The sequence below is a fragment of the Dendropsophus ebraccatus genome, chromosome 6 (assembly GCF_027789765.1).
Source record: "Dendropsophus ebraccatus isolate aDenEbr1 chromosome 6, aDenEbr1.pat, whole genome shotgun sequence".
Classification (NCBI taxonomy): Eukaryota; Metazoa; Chordata; class Amphibia; order Anura; family Hylidae; genus Dendropsophus; species Dendropsophus ebraccatus.
The window spans coordinates 79553703-79574056 of record NC_091459.1 but is presented as its reverse complement, the minus strand read 5'-3'; the positions used below and the strand labels follow the sequence as shown (position 1 = coordinate 79574056).

Below are 20354 nucleotides of genomic sequence, written 5' to 3'. Positions count from 1 at the left end.
ATGATGTCACGAAGAGACGGGGCCTACAGTGCCGATGTGGGTGGGGCAAATTGGTACTGCGGTGGCGAAGCCCTATCCAGGTGGCACAATCCACAAACGATATAAATTTTTCACTGGGCCAAGCACCAAGAAATCTATTATAAAGTTAAGAAATGAAAACTGCAGAATTTAGGCTTTACAGCTGTATAGAGAAGTCCTCACAAAGAAAGGATGTGACTGTATCACAGGTCCTGAGTTGTATGTGCGCTGGTTGTGGTCCCGTGCTCCCCCCAAGAGAGCCAAAGAAAAATATAACAAAAAGAAAAGCAAAGGTCCACTTTTTATGCTTCTATTGTGCAGTAATGAAGTCTGATGAATCTACAAATTGAGTGAAAGAGAGCCATGTCTCTCTTTGCAGATTTTAACAATTTCCTTATAATTGACTTACATGTACATTATAGTGTCATGTTAAAAATGAAGAAGGCTCAGAAGCTGAGTTCTATACAGCTGGCATCTGCCAGCAAAGGGAAAACGAAAACTCAGGTCTTGGATGTTGACAGCCCTAGATGCGATGATCAATAGTAACCACAATATCTAGGAACAGAGGAGGGACCTTCAAGCGGTTAATGCAGAAAGTCAGAGACCTAGTAAAAACCCCTAGGCCTGCCATTATAGGCCTCTTTGTACACCTTAAGTTTTGCAAAAAAAATTAAAAATTCCTCCAAACCCTCTTCCAGGCCACACATATTTGTTTTTTCTTCCTCACATTCTAAGAGCCATAATGCTTTGATTCCAAAACCAAACCAGAGGGTAAAGATAATGACCTCCGCATCCAGATGGTCCATGAGAGGAGACCATTAGGGGACCAGTGCAAAAAAGTGGTCCCTGTGAAACTTCAGTTGCGAGGCTCAAAACATGGTAATAGCCAGATATCCCTCCACAGAAGAAAACCTTTTGCCAAGGGCTGCCTCCCAGTGGGTAGATCACCAAACCACCCTCATACATAGCCCCTTATGTCCCACTCGGTTGCAAGTATTGAGACAATACCAGGGTGGCCCCTTTTATGTCAAAGTCTAACTCAGTTGCCGGTATTGCGACATGACAAAGGATTGCCAAAGCCCAGTATCCATCCACAGATGGCTGTTGCAGAGGTATTACCCTTGTCAGGATAGAACAGGATTCTGGCTAATTGGGGCAATGAAAAGTAGACCAACAAAACACAGCAATCACTGAGCTCTGGGAGATCAGCAAAAAAATCTAATGTAGCACTCACCCAAGATATTTTTTTTCAAGAATATGAAAAGAATGTACAGGCAGCATTGTGATAGTGAACCAATGTCAGAATAGCAGAGAGAACTCTAGTGCACAACTGCCCTTCTTACTGCTTGTTCTCAGACTAGAGTTCATTCCAATGTGCCTTCTTTTATAGTGTCCAGAAGCAGGAAGAGGGAGGGAAAAATACTTAAGTAGTGACAATTAAGGCTAGGTTTACACTATGTAACTGTGCGGCTGTATTTTTTATGCGGCTGTAAATGTGCGGATGAAACTCCGGCCGTGGGAAAAAATAGACATGCGGCTCAAAACATACGGTCATTTACTTTGAAATCTGGTTCAACTAAAAATAACAAATTAAATCTTAAGAAAGTGATGCAAACACCACTGGATGCATCTGGGAAAGCAGGGAACACAGTTTACATGAATTGCTATTACCGGGGTTTGCGATCCTCTGCACTAATGCCGATGTCTCTCATGGTTAATCTATTAAAATAATAAAACACATTTTCGTTGTAATAAAGTGCCTTTCGTCCAGCCCTCTTCCGGCACTAGATAGATGGAAAACATATATCCCTAATCTTGATGACGAGGACTGTGAGGCCCTATTGGAGTCTCACAGACACGTATCCCCAGCAGCTAATAATAAGCGAATCCAACTGTATTTTATCCACCAAGCATACTTAACACCCCAACGGCTATTCCGTATGGGGCGCATTCCAGCTCCTATATGTCCCAGGTGCCAAACTGGTCTGCAGACTTTTGGCACATGGTGTGGATATGCCCATCTATTGCCTCTTTCTGGGGTTCGGTAATCCAGCTGCTGTCCTCGGTCCTGTCAGTACCGGTCCCATTGTCACCATCAGTGTGCCTGTTCGGCTTGTTGGAGGAGGAGGTCTGGACGCCCCACCAGCGCACCTTTTTAAGGGAGACGTTATTTCTTGCTCGTAAGTCCATCGCCATCAGATGGATGGACCCCCGTCCCCCTAATCTTACCATGTGGAAAAAACAGGTCAACACCGTAATGATGTATGATAAAATTGTATATTTACACCGTAAATGCCCTAAAAAATTCGCTAAAGTATGGGGCGCGTGGAAAGACTCACACCTGACAGCATCCCCCCCGGATAGGACTTAACGTGGTTAAGTGTGTCACTGAATCACCTCAGTTATTTATGTTTGCAACGAGTTATTTCTGAATGTAAGTCACCTGTATGCAGTACCTCTTGTTATGCTTACCACTCTTTTGAATATGATGGAATTGCTCATGATTCCCCTTTCTTGAAAAAAATAAAGTGCCTTTCGTTGTTCACTAATTAAATTTAAACTAATCCATCATTTTGCAATTAAATTAACTGTTAAAATAAATAGATATATAAATAAATGTATATTTATACATATATTTATTTTTTGACAGTATATTTAATTGCACAATGATGGATTCGTTAGAATTAAATTATTGACCAACGAAACTGAATGTATTTCATCGAAAATGTGTTTTCTTAATTAAATATTAATTAGTACAGGAAGCTCCATAAGCCGTTAATTCATATTGCCGGCAATAGAGCATTCTGTACTAATCATCACTTTACTTTAATGAAAACATCAAATGTTTCTTCTAATTATGTTATCACAATAGCATTATTAGAAGAAACATTTAGAATTATATGTGCGCTCAGCTGATTGGCTGATCGGCTGAGCGCACATATAAAGTGCCGGTCCGCAGTACAGTGACTTCATTGTGCTGCGGACCAGCGAAGAGGACACATCGGGGTGAGTATAGAGCTCTCCCCACCCCCTCCCCAGCACTGCACCCCTCCCAGCAAGGAATGGGGGTCAGTTAACCCCTTCCTTGCTGGGATGGGTGCAGTCTAACATCAGTCTGGCCCCCAAGGGGTTAAGGGGGATGCAATACATCCTCCCTTAACCCCTTGGGGGCCAGACTGTAAGCAGCGATCTGTAAAGATGCTGCATACTGTAAGGTGCACAACACCGCTCACAATGATGGGTGTTGTGCTCCTGTGTGTGTGTGTTTTGTGTGTTTCTCCCTTTTTGTTTTTCAGATATCGGTATCCTGTGGATTACGTCGGATTCCGTGGACTACGTCGATGACCAGCGTTTTTTTAATTTTTTTTTTTTTTAATAAAATGGTCAATGAGGGGTGTGGGGGTGTTTTTATTTGAATAAAAAAATGTTTTAACTTGTGTCTTGTCTTTATTTCTTTACTTTATAGACTTAGTAGTGGAAGCCGTCTAATAGACGGAATCCATTACTAAGTTGGGGCCTAGTGTTAGCCGGTATAAAATGGCTAACACTAACCCCCTATTATTACCCCAGTACCCAATGCCACCAGGGGTACTGGGAAGAGCCGGGTGCCAGTGGTCCCGGAGCGTCAAAATTGGCGCTCCTGGACCAGGCGGCAGCAGGCTGGTAAGATTTAGGCTGGGGAGGGCCTAAACCAATGGCTCGTTTGGTTTTTAACCCGGCTGGTTATAAAAATAGGGGGGACCCTATGCGTTTTTTTTTTTTTATTATTTATTTTTTTAAAAAAAACGCATAGGGTCCCCCCTATTTTTACAAGTTAAAATTTTTTTTTATTCAAATAAAAACACCCCCACACCCCTCATTGACCATTTTATTTAAAAAAAACATTAAAAAAAAGCTGGTCATCGACGTAGTCCACGGAATCCGACGTAATCCACAGGATACCGATATCTGAAAAACAAAAAGGGAGAAACACACAAAAAACACACAAACAGGAGCACAACACCCATCATTGTGAGCGGTGTTGTGCACCTTACAGTCTGCAGCAGCTTTACAGATCGCTGCTTACAGTCTGGCCCCCAAGGGGTTAAAGGAGGATGTATTGCATCCCCCTTAACCCCTTGGGGGCCAGACTGATGTCAGACTGCACCCATCCCAGCAAGGAAGGGGTTAACTGACCCCCCCTTCCTTGCTGGGAGGGGTGCAGTGCTGGGGAGGGGGTGGGGAGAGCTCTATACTCACCCCGATGTGTCCTCTTCGCTGGTCCGCAGCACAATGAAGTCACTGTGCTGCGGACCGGCTCATTATATGTGCGCTCAGCCGATCAGCCAATCAGCTGAGCGCACATATAATTCTAAATGTTTCTTCTAATAATGCTATTGTCATAACATAATTAGAAGAAACATTTGATGTTTTCATTAAAGTAAAGTGATGATTAGTACAGAAAGCTCTATTGCCGGCATATGAATTAACGGCTTATGGAGCTTCCTGTACTAATTAATATTTAATTAATAAAACACATTTTCGAAATAAATTCAGTTTCGTTGGTCAATAATTTAATTCTAACGAATCCATCATTGTGCAATTAAATATACTGTCAGAAAATATATATATATATATATAAATATACATTTATTTATATATCTATTTATTTTAACAGTATATTTAATTGCAAAATGATGGATTCGTTAAAATTAAATGATTGACCAACGAAAGGGACTTTATTACAAAGAGAATGTGTTTTATTAATTTAATATATTAACTATTAGAGGCCTCGGCATTCGGCATCATTGCCGGCTATTTTTTGAAGTACTCCGTACGGACCGCCTGTCAATCCTCGGCCGCATGTCCAGCCGCAAACAATGGTCTTGTTAATTTTTTACGGGTCCGTTTACGATCGGGCCGTAGATTCATACATAGTGTGCACTGTGCAGCCGTATATCCTATACTTTCCAGCGTACGCATGAACCACCAAAAATACCGCCGCACAATTACAGCCGCAAATACAGCCGCACAGTTACATAGTCTGAACCTGGCCTAAGACTGAGAAAGTGAAGTCCCTGATGTTATGAGTTAGATTATAAAATGTAAAAACAGTTCTTGCCAAAATGCTATGGTCAAGAAGGACACCAAGTTAATCACTCAGGAAGACACTGGGGGTCAACAATATTATATGTATACCTATACTAAAACTGATTACCTTACCATTTCCGTAGAAACACAAATAAACTACAGACGCAAATACAAAACCTGAGTTTAGAAAAGTTCACTGCTAAGATCATATGAGGTGAGCTTAGTCATTGTAACATGTTTTAGGCTGCCAAAGGTTTAAACAACCCCAAGACATAATGTTAACATTACAGTAATGTATTTGTTTTGCTGGTGAAGAATTTTGCATATTTAAATTAGGCTGCCGGCACTGTGGGAATGATAGGCTTCATTTTGTATGACCTTAGACGGGAACTCAACTCATCTAATGCATTCCAATTAGTTTGACAGACAATCTATGTAACAGAAAGAAATGAAATTTACAACAGTGGTGAATTCTCAGCCCTCTAGCATGAGGCAACCTATCATTAAATAAAAAATTAAAAATGTGTCTGCAACCTACAATTCTCCAAATAGAAAGTGCATTAAAATTACACAGATTCAAAACAGAGAAAGAAAAGGCTACATAAACAATAATAATGGCTCTTTTGTCTATACACAAGAGTGCACTGATGGCAGGGCAGACACAAACTGTCAATATATTGCCCAGTCATCTTATATATTAAACACAAGGCATGCACCGGTGAAGTGCTTCACAGATGAAGTAGGAATTGGGAATATGTTGATAACAATATGTTTCCATGTAGTGTGAGGAGGTTTGCTCTGCTGAAACCCCAAAAGAATTCTTGTGTGACTGCTTCTGTGAGCCTAAGGCATTCAGTGCTTTACCCCAGCCTCTGTCTGAAAGGTGGCAAAAGAAAGACTAAACCTGTCATCTATGAATGATAACTATTATCCCATTTTAGGGTACCTTCACACCTAGCGACTCGCAGCATAAATTACGCTGCGAGTCGAGTAGGTCCTGGCAGATCACTTTCACTACATACATGCAGCGGTCTGAACGACCGCTGCGTGTATGTAATTCTGCCGGCCCCTTAACCCCTTCAGCTGCCGCCTGGCTCCTGCTCCACTCCCGTTCTGTATACATTACCTCTCCTCGCTGCACGGGTCCCGGCATACTGCTCTCCCGCCCGGCCAATCAGTGTGTTGCCCTGCCGAAGCCACTTATTGGCCGGGCGGGAGAGCAGTACGCCGGGACCCATGCAGCGAGGAGAGGTAATGTATACAGCGGAGTGGGAGCAGGAGCCGGGCGGGAGCTGAAGGGGTTAAGGGGCTGGAAGAATTACATACAAGCAGTGGTCGTTCAGACCGCTGCGTGTATGTAGTGAAAGAGATCTGCCAGGACCTGACATCTGCGCTGCGAGTCGCTAGGTGTGAAGGCACCCTTAATGCCAATAATGCAGCCATGTGGTGGACTTTCCAGTTCAAATAAGGGGCATGCTTTTTGAACTAAAATTCTGAGATTGATACATTTGTTTAAAAAACAATAAATATAATTAACATATAATAATAATAATAATAATAATAATAATAATAATAATAATAATAATAATGCTTTTATTTGTATAGTGCACACAGATTCCGCAGCACTTTACATAGGTTTTTTGCCAATTATTGCTCCCTGTCCCTAATAGGGCACACAATCTAAATTCACCTATCTGTATGTTTTTGGGTGTGGGAGGAAACCAGAGTAACCGGAGGAAACCCAGGGGGGCTTCTAGTATAAATGTAAAAGTACAACTAAAAGTGTTGTTATTAAAGTTTGAATTACCCCCCTTTTCCCATGTTATAAATAAAAATAAACATGTTTGGTATCGCCGCATGCGTAATCGCCCAAACTATTAATTAATCAAATTCCCGATCTCGCACGGTAAATGGCGTAAGCGCCAAAAAATCCTTAATAGCAAAATTGCGTATTTTTGGTAGCAACAAATCCAGAAAAATTGTAATAAAAAGCGATCAATTTGGTGGGGATGCCCCAAATTGCGGTCATTTTGGCCCACGGTCTTGCGCCTCATTAAGGAAATTACCGGCATCACTATCCCTAATACCCCTGAAGCGACACTGCTTTTCATGTTCCCCACAGCCCAGTCGCACTTCAAAAAATCTCTGGCACGCCATCTGCTCCAAGCTGCCAAGTCAGTCCTCCCTCGGAAATGGAAATCCGTCGACCCTCCGACTATTGACGAATGGTTTGCGGAAATAGCCCAGACACATCACATGGAGGACCTCATTACTGTTACCCTGGCAGCAGTGAAGAGGTACACGGCCACTTGGGGCCAATGGCTCCTATTCCTGGATTCTGATTCTTATAGAACCGCCACGGCCTGAAACCGTCCTTCTGTCCCTAGTTGCCCGAAGGGTGCCCCCCGCTCTTTTGCAGCCAGGGACAGCCTCTCTTTTATGATCCTCTTGTTGTCTTGTCCTCTCCTCTCCGGTGTGTTTTGTTTGTCGTCTTCTTGCTTCTGTCTCTCCTATCTCTGCAGTACAGCTTGCATATGATTGTACATTGTTTTTGTAATGACTTATGCTGAGATCGACCGGAATACTGATCCCGTTTTTTCTGGTCATGTTACGGATGTTGACATTCCTACTGTTCTTTGTTACAGCTCACGATTACGATTGCATTCTGTGCATTTACATCATTCCTTGTATTTACCCCTTCCCCCCCAGAGGGACTTGCCGTCCCGAGTTCCCATTTGTATTGTATACTCTCTTTTCTTGTCTTTGAAAATAAAAAAACTTTAAATTAAAAAAAAAAAAAAAAGCGATCAAAAAGTCGCATATGCGCAATCAAGGTACCCATAGAAAGAGCACTTCATGGCGCAAAAAATGACACCTGACACAGCCCCATAGACCAAAGGATAAAAGCGATATAAGCCTGGGAATGGAGCGATTTTTAGGAACATATATTTGTTAACAATGGTTTGAATTTTTTACAGGCCATCAGATACAATGAAAATTATAAAAGTTACATATCGTTGTAATTGTAACAACTTGAAGAACATATACAGTATAACAAGTCAGTTTTACCTTAGGGCGAATGGCGTAAAAATGGAAAAAAAACAAAAAAAAACAAATAAAAGAAATGCGTTTTTTTTTTTTTTTTTTTTCAATTTCACCACACTTTGAATTTTTTCCTGCTTTTTCAGTGTACTTTATGAAAAAATTCAGCCTGTCATTGCAAAGTACAATTAGTGGCGCAAAAAATAAGGGCTCATGTGGGTTTCTTGGTGAAAAAATGCAAAGGAAAAAATGAAAAGGCAAAAATTTAAATTGGCCGGGTCCTCTAAGGGTTAAAAGCACTTTTCGGTAAAAAAAAGTGTATGTGTATGAACAAAATGAAACATTACCTACTAACAAACTGGCTATGTTCCCACAATGTAAAAATAAGGGCAAATAACAGTATTTGTTGCAAAACTACGTCAGTTATTAATAACTATTAATAACAGTTGTTGTCTTTCAACATTGGCTATTATTTGGCCTAATTTTTACATTACATAGCATAGTGGTGCCTTAACATGTACCGGATCCGCAGCGGATTTCATGCGCCGCGGCTGCATGGGAGGCTACCGGCTCCGGTCCCACTCAGCCAATCAGTGCTGCTGTGCACTGATTGGCTGAACAGGACCGATGGGAGCTGGAAGCCTCACATGCAGCCGTGGTGCCGAGCAGGTAACATATGTTCTTGCGGCAGGCAGCGGCCGGCGGGAGTTAACTCAAATACTCACAGTGGGATGTTAATCCCGCTGCGAGCATGTCCACATAGGGATAAATGGCACTGGATCAGAGTGAAATCCGCTGTGGATCCGGTACATGTGAAGGCACCCTTAGGGTGTTAACCACATTTGGAGCATACAAGAGAGCAATAGTATGCAAACTGACAGTTGCTTTGTAACAGACAGCAGGTGTGGACTCGTTCTGCTACTCAGTTTGGCTTTGGCCCACAACAGGGAGTGGAGTCTAGGTGCCCTCTGGGTCTTCAACCTTAATCCCGCTCCAGAGTGCACCAGGTCGCTTCACTAGTGTGTTCCCGGTGTGAACAGCAGCTGCTTTCCAAGAACCAGACAGTCAGTGCAAATCACTGTTGAACAGGCCAACTAAACATAGTCAGTAGGCTAAGTCATAAGCAGGAGAGTTAGCATAGTGCCAGGGATCAGACAAGCGAAGGGTCAAGGCAGGCCAGTCAATCCAAGTCAGCAACAGGAGAGGCAAACGGTAAAGGCAGGGGGTCAGAAAAGAAATGTAACATGGAGAACAGGCACATGTCGGGATACACAGAGAATCTGCAGCATCACAGCAATGCACCTTTGCTTAAAATGCACAAATGCAACAGCACTCAAGAACAAGATCTGAAGCACTAAGGCAGAAAAGAACAGAGGGAGCTAGTTCAAACAGTTGCAGGTGGCTTTGGATGGGCAGGAGGCACAAGCAGAAGGAGACAAAATACAGAAACGACACTATATTGTTTTTTGTATGCTTGTCTATCCTATGAGGGAACACTGGATCCATCTTCTCCTGATTACTAGAAGTCCAATCTGCTAGCGATTAGACACACAACACTTGTAGATCTGTGATCATTTTTGTTTTTTGGGAAAACCCTTAATCCCTTAAAGGGGTTATCCAGCCCTACAAAAACATGGCCACTTTCTTTCAGAGACAGCCCCACTCTCGTCTCCAGCTTGGGCGGGGTTTTGCTGCTCAGTTCCAATAAAGTGAAAAGAGCCTAATTGCAAACTGCACCTGAACTGGAGACAAGAGTCGTGTTGTCTCTAAAAGAAAGTGGCCATGTTTTTGTAGCACTGCATAACCCCTTTAACCCACCATGACATGCTGGTACAGTATGTCATGGTAGCATTTAGGAAGTATAGAGGGGGTTCAGGGGCTGAAATCTGGCAGCCACCATAAGTTGGCATGGAACGATCTCAGTGGCATCTTAACAATTACACTGCACATGAGTGCTGATTCAGGACTAAATGAGCTCCACATGATGCAATCACAGGGAGTCTAGTGGTTTTTAGAGCAGCTTAAAGGACAAGTGCCATGAAAAACTTTTTCCGAGTAATTGAAGCACATTACAAAGTTATATAACTCTGTAATATGCTTCAATCACCTATCTGCCTCCCTTCCCTGTCTTTTCCCCTCTCCACCCCCCTCCAGGAAGTGTCCTGACTCACACAGACCTGATTACTGTCGTCACCGTCACCAGGCAACTCCTTCTTGTGAGGATGAGTCATCAGCAGGAGGGCTGCTCTAGGTCCTGTTACACCAGCCTTCCTCTCCCCAGTCCAAGTGATGGCTTGCAGTTGTTCAGCCAATGGGAGCTGAGCAAGCCTGTCACCTGACAAGGCAGGGGAGGGGGGGGCTGCTGTAACAGGAAAAGGAGCTGAGAGAAGAGCTTGGTGACGGTGACGACAGTAATTAGGTCTGTGTGAGTTTCTTACACTTCCTGGTGGGGGGTGGAGGGGGGAAAAGACAGAGAAGGGAGGCAGATAGGTGATTGAAGCACATTAGAGTTATATAACTTTGTAATGTGCTTCAATTACTGGGAAAAAGTTTTTCATGGCACTTGTCCTTTAAGGCTTTCTTTAGGCTTTCAGAGCTTCTATAACAAATCTACTTTTAGGGTGCCTTCACACGAACCGTATCGCTGCGTATTTAACGCTGCGTTTTTATCGCGGCGTGTTTGGTGCGATTATTACATGCGAGTTTTGATTTTCACATGATTTTCATGTGAAAATCAAAACTCGCATGTAAAAAAATCGCACCAAACACGCAGCGATAAAAACGCAGCGATAAATACGCAGCGATACGGTACGTGTGAAGCTACCCTAACAGTCTACTATAGATTTTACATTGATTTGAGCTAAAGAAGTTAACAATGTCAGTATTGCTATACAGTGAACAGTGTAAAACCAAATGAAAACAAAATTATGGTTACTAATTATATTATACCAATTACTTTACAGGCCGTATATTATATTTATTGTTAGAGGTCACACCTGACAGTCCCACCTATCGGGTGTTTGAAGGCTGCGGTGCTTGGCTCAGGTGTTGCGGCCACTTTGAACAGCGGAGTAGGGGGCTATGCTGTGGGGTGGAATCTGATGTATCTAATAGTGAAGGACTATCGTGACAGAAAACAGAGTCTTTAAAATCGTGAGGACATGTTCTGCTCCGGAATCAGTGGTTGACAGTAGTAATGTCACGATACCAGAATTTTGAGTTCGATACCAATACCAACTTTTTTTTTTTTCAATGTTCGATACCAATTCAATACTTAATAAATTATATTTAAAGGAAGAAAAAAACACAAGAATAGAACCCCCCCCCCCCCCGACTGTCAGGTCAGTATGAACCAATTTATGTTCCTTTCATTTTATTACTTTAAAGAGTAACTGTCATATTTTTTATATTGCAGAAATCAGTAGTATAAGCGATTTTAAGAAACTCTGTAATAGGTTTTATCAGCCTTCTGTACTTAAGAAGCAATCTCCCAGCCTCCCCCCCTGACTTCTTATCTGTGCATTATCAGGCAACACATGTCTTCATTACAGAGAAGCCAGTGAAGACGGGTTCTGCTCTCTCCATTGTAAGCCTATGAAGGGGGGAGGGGCTGAGGGAGATGAGGGAGCAGGAAGAGGTGACATGAAGGTCAGCTGTTTGTAGACTCTCTGGGCAGCTAAAACGCTAAATTCAGTTGTCAGAAAGGTCAGTGCTTATCTATGAACTTACTGAGAGAAGATTGCAGGGTGTTGTGCTTTGCAGAAATCCTCCGTGCTCAGTCACTCCTAACAGCCCCTCCCCTCTCCATAGCCACATACTGGAGACAGAAATCCTGCTTCATTTGATGTGAGGGGGGAGGCTGGGAGATTGCTTTTCAGTCCAGAAGGAAACTCTTTTAGTACATAAAACCTATTACAGAGTTTCTTAAAATCGCTTGTACTATAGATATTTAATGTTTTCAGAAAAATGACCCTGAAATGACAGTTACACTTTAAAAATAAAGCTTCCATTATTTAAAATAAATGTGCTTGAATAAATTGCCCTACTCTCACTCCTACCACTTTTTTTTTTTATCTCTCAGCCTGTCTGGCTGGGGGGTGAGGGGCATTTTTGCTCCGTTATCTGTAGTTTTATTTAGTACCGTGTTTTTGTGTGGTACTGAATTTGGTGGTTTCTGCGCTTTCTCTGATTACAGTGCGTGATCAGGAAGGTGACAGGTAGTGTGGACAATAACACTTCAGCTGTCAGGGATGATGGGGGTTGTAGTCATGTAACACACAATTCAGTTATCAGGGGATGACGATGGTTATAGTCATGGAATACACACCAGCTATCAGGTGGATCATGGGGATTGTAGTCATGGAACACTTCAGCTATCAGGGGATGATTAGGGCTGTAGTCATGTAACACACACACCAGTTATCAGGGGGATGATGGGGGCTGTAGTCATGTAACACACACACACACTAGCTAGCAGGGGGAGGATGGGGCTGTAGTCATGTAACACACACACACACTAGCTAGCAGGGGGAGGATAGGGGCTGTAGTCATGTAACACACACACACTAGCTAGCAGGGGGAGGATGGGGGCTGTAGTCATGTAACACACACACACACTAGCTAGCAGGGGGATGATGGGGGCTGTAGTCATGTAACACACACACACACTAGCTAGCAGGGGAGGATGGGGGCTGTAGTCATGTAACACACACTAGCTAGCAGGGGGATGATGGGGGCTGTAGTTATGTAACACACACACACACTAGCTAGCAGGGGGATGATGGGGGCTGTAGTCATGTAACACACACACACTAGCTAGCAGGGGGATGATGGGGGCTGTAGTCATGTAACACACACACACTAGCTAGCAGGGGGAGGATGGGGGTTGTAGTCATGTAACATACACACTAGCTAGCAGGGGGAGGATGGGGGCTGTAGTCATGTAACACACACACACACTAGCTAGCAGGGGGAGGATGGGGACTGTATTTGCACTATTCCTGCTGTCAGGGCATGGTGACCACTGACTCAGCAGGGTGACTTTGATTTGGGCAGCAGGGTAATCTGCAGGCTGCAGCCCCCCTCCCCCCTTCCCAGTGAGAGCCAGGCCGACCCCCTCTTCACCCCTTACATTGTTGATGTCCACCACGGGAGAGGCCTGCCCCCCACCCACCTCAAAGTCCTCTGCAGCCAGATGTAGTGGCCGCATCTCCTCCTGCCTCCCCCATCTCCAGCCTTTTTGTCCGGTCTCCTCTTCAGGAAGCGCCCACCGCTCTCCCTCTGCAGCCGCCGACCCTGCTCTGACCTTTGCACTAAAAGGTTAAATGACTGCTGGCCACGGGATCGCTGGCCGCAGTCATTAGTAGCGGGGGTCTGCTACACACAGTAGCCGACCCCTGCTACATAGGGAGCAGGTTAGGAGGGGAGTAATGCCGCTGTCAGTGTGATAGCGGCATGTATACAGTTAAATAGCCGGCACATGCGATCGCTGTGTGCCGGCTATTTGTAACTAGCGCAGCTGTAGCGGAGAGAGGGAGGGCAGGCTGAGGAGGAGACACCTGGGGGGATACGCAGAGGACATGACAGGCACTCAGCTCACTGCCTGCCATGTCTTCTGCTGTGTACTTTATGATAAGCCACACTGCTGCGCGGCTTATCAGAAAGTATCGAATACCAGGAAATCCTGGTATCGAACCGAAAATATGCCCCGAAAATCGATAGTAGAATTGATTTTTCGGTGCATCGTGCATCCCTAGTTGACACTAAGACCTTGTGGATCCTATGTATAACTTATCAGTCTATTTTGCCCAGAAAGTCTCCTTAAGGGTGCCTTCACACCTACCGACTCGCAGCGTTAGTAACGCTGCGAGTCGGCTAGGTCCTGGCAGATCACGGTCAGTACATACACGCAGCGCTCTGAACGACCGCTGCGTGTATGTAAATCTGCCGGCCGCTTAACCCCTTCTGATGCCGGCCGCCTCCCGCTCCGCTCTGTATACATACCTCCTCGCTCCACAGGGTCCCGGCGTCCTGCTCTCCCGCCCAGCCAATCAGTGGCTGCGGCAGGGCAACACACTGATTGGCCGGGCGCGAGAGCAGGACGCCGGGACCCTGTGGTGCGAGGAGGTATGTATATATGTATATATATGTTATTAACGCAGCAAGTCGGTAGGTGTGAAGGCACCCTTAAGGTGGTCTGGCTTGCTCAAATCTAAGGGAGAAAAGGTGTGGTTGCTTTCTGAAACATTTAAGAAGAGGGAAAAGAAAGGATTTAACCCGTGTTCCCTAGGCACAAGAGGGGCTTTCTGGACCAGTGGTTTGTATAAAACATGGCCAAGTATTTCTTGTTTTTTTTACTTCCTGTTATTTTATCTCTATATCTGACATACGTTTTGCTTTGTCTTTGCCTGTTAATTCAATAAAGCTATATTTATTCATTCAGATATATAAGTCGTCAAATTTCATCAAAAGCAACTATACTGGAGTCCAGGCCGAAATATCAGTTTTCCCTTCATTTGTGTCATATCCATACAACCTCACAACTATGATCCAAGTAATTTATTCAATAAAAGTTAATACAATTTTATTATTATATGACATGTTGTGCTTGCAGCATCAATATTACAATTATTTCACACACCCCTGCTGTCAAAATCTTTTACATTAATTCATTGGCTGTTAAACCAAGATTAATAGCCCAAATAACTGTACACTAATCATTTCCGTCAAGGCTAAAGTGATGCCCTTTATAAACTGTCAAGTCTATGAATAAGTGGTCTGCCCCTGCTGGTTTATGATCATCCCCAGTCTGTATTCAGTTCAAAAGAGAAAATCCCAATCACTTACATCATGCAAAGGGCTATTTGGAAAAATGTGCCATACCATGGAATGTAAGGCTTCTCAACAGGGTCATTCAAAAAACTTACAGAGTATGCCATTTAATCTCAGCTACGTTTTGTAACATATATTAGTAGTAGGATACATCCAGTATACATTTCACTCACAGATCATTTATCTTCTTATTAGGGAGCCATATAGTAAGATAAGCTATAAAACTACCCTTCTCTACAATCTATAAGATGTAACTTCTATCTTCTAGGATTTAACAGGGGGACCCCCTGTGACAAGGAGCACACTGAAGCTGTGTCTCATGAGAATACTCAGGAGACTCTCTAGTGTCACTGGTCTATTACTTACTGCACTTAGATAGGACTCAAAGTCAAAAGAATCATGAGAACGTCCGACTACAGTAGAAATGTAATATCAGAGGGAAAGGAGAAACCAAGATGGCTGATAAATGGCACACCAACTAAACGCTCTGCATTATTCTCTAGTAATAGTCTATGTTGCACTAAATCAGAGATGGGGAACCTTCTGCCCTCCAGCTATTGCAAAACTACAATTTCCATCATGCCTGAACAGCCAAAGCCATGGGAATTGTAGTTAGCTGGAAGGCTGGAGATTTCTCATCCCTGCACCAAATAAAGGGAAAAAAAAAGCAACATCTTTAATTTATGTGAAATACAAGCATTGCAGTTGTTGTGGAGGTGGCCTTAAAGGGGTAGTGCGGTGCTACACATTTATTCACTAAATAACACACATTACAAAGTTATACAACGTGGTGCATTATACTCACATAATCACTGTCAAACACGACAATGACGTCATCTTCAGGAGGCTGGCCAGACCACTCCCGCCCTCCCTTATGCTGGCCCCCCTCCAGTGTGTCATCAGCTGCTCAGCCACAATTGGCTGAGCATAACTAAAGTTGTATAACTTTGTAATGTGTGTTATTTAGTAAATAAATGTGTAGCACCGCACTACCCCTTTAAGGCCACCTCCACAACAGCTGCATTGCTTGTATTTCACATCAATTAACCATGTTGCTTTTATTTTCTTTATTTGGTGCAGGGATGAGGAATCTCCAGCCCTCCTGCTAACTACAATTCCCATGGCTTTGGCTGTCCAGGCGTGATGGAAATTGTAGTTTTGCAACAGCTGGAGGGCAGAAGGTTCCCCATCTCTTATTTAGTGCAACATAGACTATTACTAGAGAATAATGCAGAGCGTTTAGTTGGTGTGCCATTTATCAGCCATCTTGGTTTCTCCTTTCACTCTGATATTACATTTCTACTGTAGTCAGACGTTCCCATGATTCTTTTGACTTTGAGTCCTATCTAAGTGCAGTAAGTAATAGACCAGTGACATAGAACTTCTGTCCCCTCACACTAGACAGAATGCATTCCTCAAAGGTAACATAATAACTAGTAGGAGTGACATGCTATGACATGCATAATGTGATACAGATGATTATCTACTAAGGCATCGACAAGTCACAAGATTTCTGAAATATTAGTTTAAAATGTTTACATTTACTAACCGGTTTTGGTTGTTTCTTTTATTGTTTTCTGTTTCTTTCATTACTAAATGTCTAGATTCATCCATCTTCTCTTCAGGATCCTATGTAAACAATTTATGAGAATATATTATTCTATAAAAACTTGGTTCATAAAAAATACAGAACATTTTGGAGAATGCTTTTATATGGAATGTCTAAAGCTACATTTTATGGACTCCAATAACAATTCAGCAGTATGCTGTATCACTTACAAAGATTAAAATAACAGAAAAAGCTGAAATAATAGTCTTCTCTATAAAAATGTATTCAACATTATCATCTAAAAGTTAATTAAATAGTGTTAAACATATTACTGGCTATTTACAGATACCTGAACATCAATACACAGAGAATACAGGAAAACTTTGAAGATCATGTATAAAACATCAGTTCTCCAAAAAGGAAATATGATCACATCAGAAGCTCTGACCCAAAGGTCTGACAGAACATAACCCTGACTTTGGGGCCAATGGCTAGTCACTACAAATAATAATGTCTTATGAGTGTGATGATGACACTTTACAGTGCATAACTGGACAAAACTGGTTCCCCTTTAAACTGGTGTTTAAAGGGGAACTATCAGCAGGTTAGACAAATCTAACCTGTTGATAGCCCCCTATTGCACACAATAGGCAAAAATGTAAAAAGAAAAGTACTCACAAGTTAGCGCTGTCCCAAAAGTCCAAAAATAGCCAGGAAATTAAATCAATGTAATAATTTATTGTGAGAGCACAAAGTTTACGCGTTTCAGGAGTTTTAACATTCTCCCTTCATCAGAACAATGCTGCACTGTTCTGATGAAGGGAGAATGTTAAAACTCCTGAATCGCGTAAACTTTGTGCTCTCACAATAAATTATTACATTGATTTAATTTCCTGGCTATTTTTGGACTTTTGGGACAGCGCTAACTTGTGAGTACTTTTCTTTTTAAAATTTTGCCTACTCTGTCACACGGGCCCCATTTTTTTGGGAGAATCCTGTTCCTGGTACCTGTGGCTTGCAGTCCCTTATCCTGTCCAGCACCAGACTCGCACTGGTTCTCAACTACCCCATCGGGGTGATATGCACATAGCCCAAGGGGCTTGAAGGTGAGTGTAACCATTACACCCCCTTTACTCCTGGTTCCATCACGGTGAGACACGAGGCGCCGGAGCCCTTGTTTTTTCTTGTTTTTATTTAGCTATTGCACACAAGGTGGCAAGCCAATTTGGCATGCAGATACATTGGGTGAACGGGAAGGTTTGAGCGAAGGTCTTGTCCTTGCCTTGAGGAGGGGGATGGAGAAGACTGCGCCATAGAAATAAATGGGAGAATCTCCACACAGGGACACAGGTGACATAATTAGAGCTGTGTGTCTCCCTCGCAATGCACAGGTGAGGAAATTGGCCTTAGCCAGGGCTATAGAGACATGAATGCGCAGATCCAAAGAATCACAATCACAAATATGACCGCCAGGTCTGTTGGTAGCTCATGAGAAGAGGGTTAGGGAAAAATACATCCTTAGGCCCATTTCACACTGAGCAAGAACAGCTGAATTCCGCGGCGTAGCTCTTCGCCGCAGAATCCCGCCGTGCTCAGTGTCTCACTGTGAGTGAAGGGGAGGGTGCGCGCATCCGCTGCCGACGCTCTCCGCTCTAGGAAATGACATGTCATTCTCTCTGCGGATCCGCCCAGTGAGTTGGTACGCATAGAATACAGTAAATGGTAGAATGTTCTAGAAGTAAGATTTTACCTCACAAAGATGATGTCTGACACCCCCCCCCCCCCCACACACACACACACACAAATACACACCCTTATCTCTCTGACACACACATGCACACATTCTAATAATAGTTGGGAGGGTATACTGATATATGATATGATATGATTACTACTTTCATTTTGAAAGGGAGCTGGAATCTGACTGGTAGCTGGGGGCGGCTGCTTCAAAACAGATATAAAATGGTAGAATGTATTAGAAATTAGATTTTACCTCACAAAGTTGTCAGTGTCTGACCACACCCCCTCCTCACACACACACAGGTAATTGGGAAGGTATAATTAACACGGGGGCCGTAGTTGGAGATGAACAAAATGGACCAACTCCATTTTCAGCTTTAACCCCTTAACAACGGATGACGTACATTAACGCCATCTCATCGTTAGGGGAGTTCAGAGCAGGGCCACGCCGTGACCCCGCTCTGAAATGTCATGATCCCGACTGCCATCTGCAGCCCGAGACCGCGGCTATTAGCAGGCTTGGCCGATAGCCGCTCCTGCTAATTAAGACATTAATCAAACATGACAGCTGCATTTAAAAGTCTTCTGTGCGCCTTTCCCTGGTGTCTAGTGGGGGGTCCCCCCCTCTGCGATCTTTTAATCTTATAGGCCCGGGCCTCAGCGTCAGAATGATGCTGATCCCGGCTCGGTAATCTATTGAGCTGGTCTGCAGCAGACCAGACTAATAGAGCACCGATCTCACTGATCGGTGCTGTATAAAGCATGCTACACTGATTTAATTTTTTAAAGGCCATCAAATAATATAAAAGTTATGCAAGTTGCCTATTGTTTTAATCGTACCAACTTGAGGAACATAGATAACATGTCATTTTTACCATTTTCAATTTCACTGCGCATATCATTTTTATCTGGTTTCGCAGCATATTTTATACAAAAAATAAGTCTAGAGACCCATATGAGCCCTTCTTTTTTGCAAAACCAATTGTACTTTGCAATGACAGGCATTATTTTTTCATAAAATATGCTGTGAAACCGGAAAAAAATCATTTGCGCTGTCAAATTGAAAAAAAAAAAGGAATTTGTTTTGATTTCAGGGAGTTTCGCATTTATACTATTCGCCCTATGGTAACTGACTTGTTATCTATGTTCCTCACATAAGTACGATTACAACGATATGTAACTTGCTTAACTTTTATATTATTTGATGGCTTTTAAAAAATTTTAATCCTTAAAAAAAAACTAAATGTACTTAAAATTGCTCTATTCCCATCCTTATAACGCTTTTATTTTTTGGTCTGTGGGGCTGTTTGAAGTGACATTTTTTGCGCCATGAGATGAGCGAACCGGCCGAGGTTTGGGTTCGTATGAACCTGAACTCTCGGCTTCTGATTCCCGCTGTCTGCCCGCTCCGTGGAGAGGGTGGATACAACCTTGAGGACCGCCTGGAAAACTGGGATACAGCCATAGCCATAGGCTGTATCCCAGTTTTCTAGGCGCACTTTTATTAAATTTTTTCTGGATTTGATGCAACCAAAAATGTGCAATTTTGCACTTTGGAATTTTTTTGGCGCTTACGCCATTTACTGTGCGAGATCAGGAATGTGATAACTTAATAGTTCGGGCAATTACGCACGCGCCGATACTAAATATGTTTGTTTATTTGTTTATTTATTTATATAATGGGAAAAGGGGGGTGATTTGGACTTTTATTAGAGGAGGTGATTTTTTTATTAATAATAACATTTACTTTTTTTTTTTTTTTTACATTAACTAGAAGTCCCCCTGGGGGACTTGTATATACACAGCAAAGATCCATTAGATCGGTCAAACTTTGCTTTGGCCTGCTGCAGGCCAGAGCAATGTATTGCTGAGGCGGGATCAGCGTCATTGCGACGCTAAGGCCCGGCCCGGCCAGAAGAACGGATTTCCCCGAAGTGATCGTGGGGGGGGGGGGGGAGATGGAGGAAGGAGATCTGTCCCACTTCACACCAGCTACAGGTACAAAGCATTCTAATGCAGCTGTCAGGTTTGACAGCTGCATTAAAATGCTTAATTAGCCGGCGTGGCAACGGGACCGCACCGGCTAATAGAGGCGCTCAGGGGG

The 20354-nt window shown here is 43.1% G+C and overlaps 1 protein-coding gene across 4 annotated transcripts in view; it reads right to left on the bottom strand.

Moving 5' to 3' along the window:
• The window catches only part of ZBBX (zinc finger B-box domain containing), a 167313-nt gene that overhangs the window by 57281 nt on the left and 89678 nt on the right, over positions 1–20354 (bottom strand). For all 4 annotated transcript variants that reach the window (XM_069973831.1, XM_069973833.1, XM_069973832.1 and 1 more), the window contains one exon: positions 16511–16590. In XM_069973831.1, coding sequence (XP_069829932.1) covers positions 16511–16590 — 80 coding nt within the window. The remainder of the gene's footprint in view (positions 1–16510; positions 16591–20354) is intronic.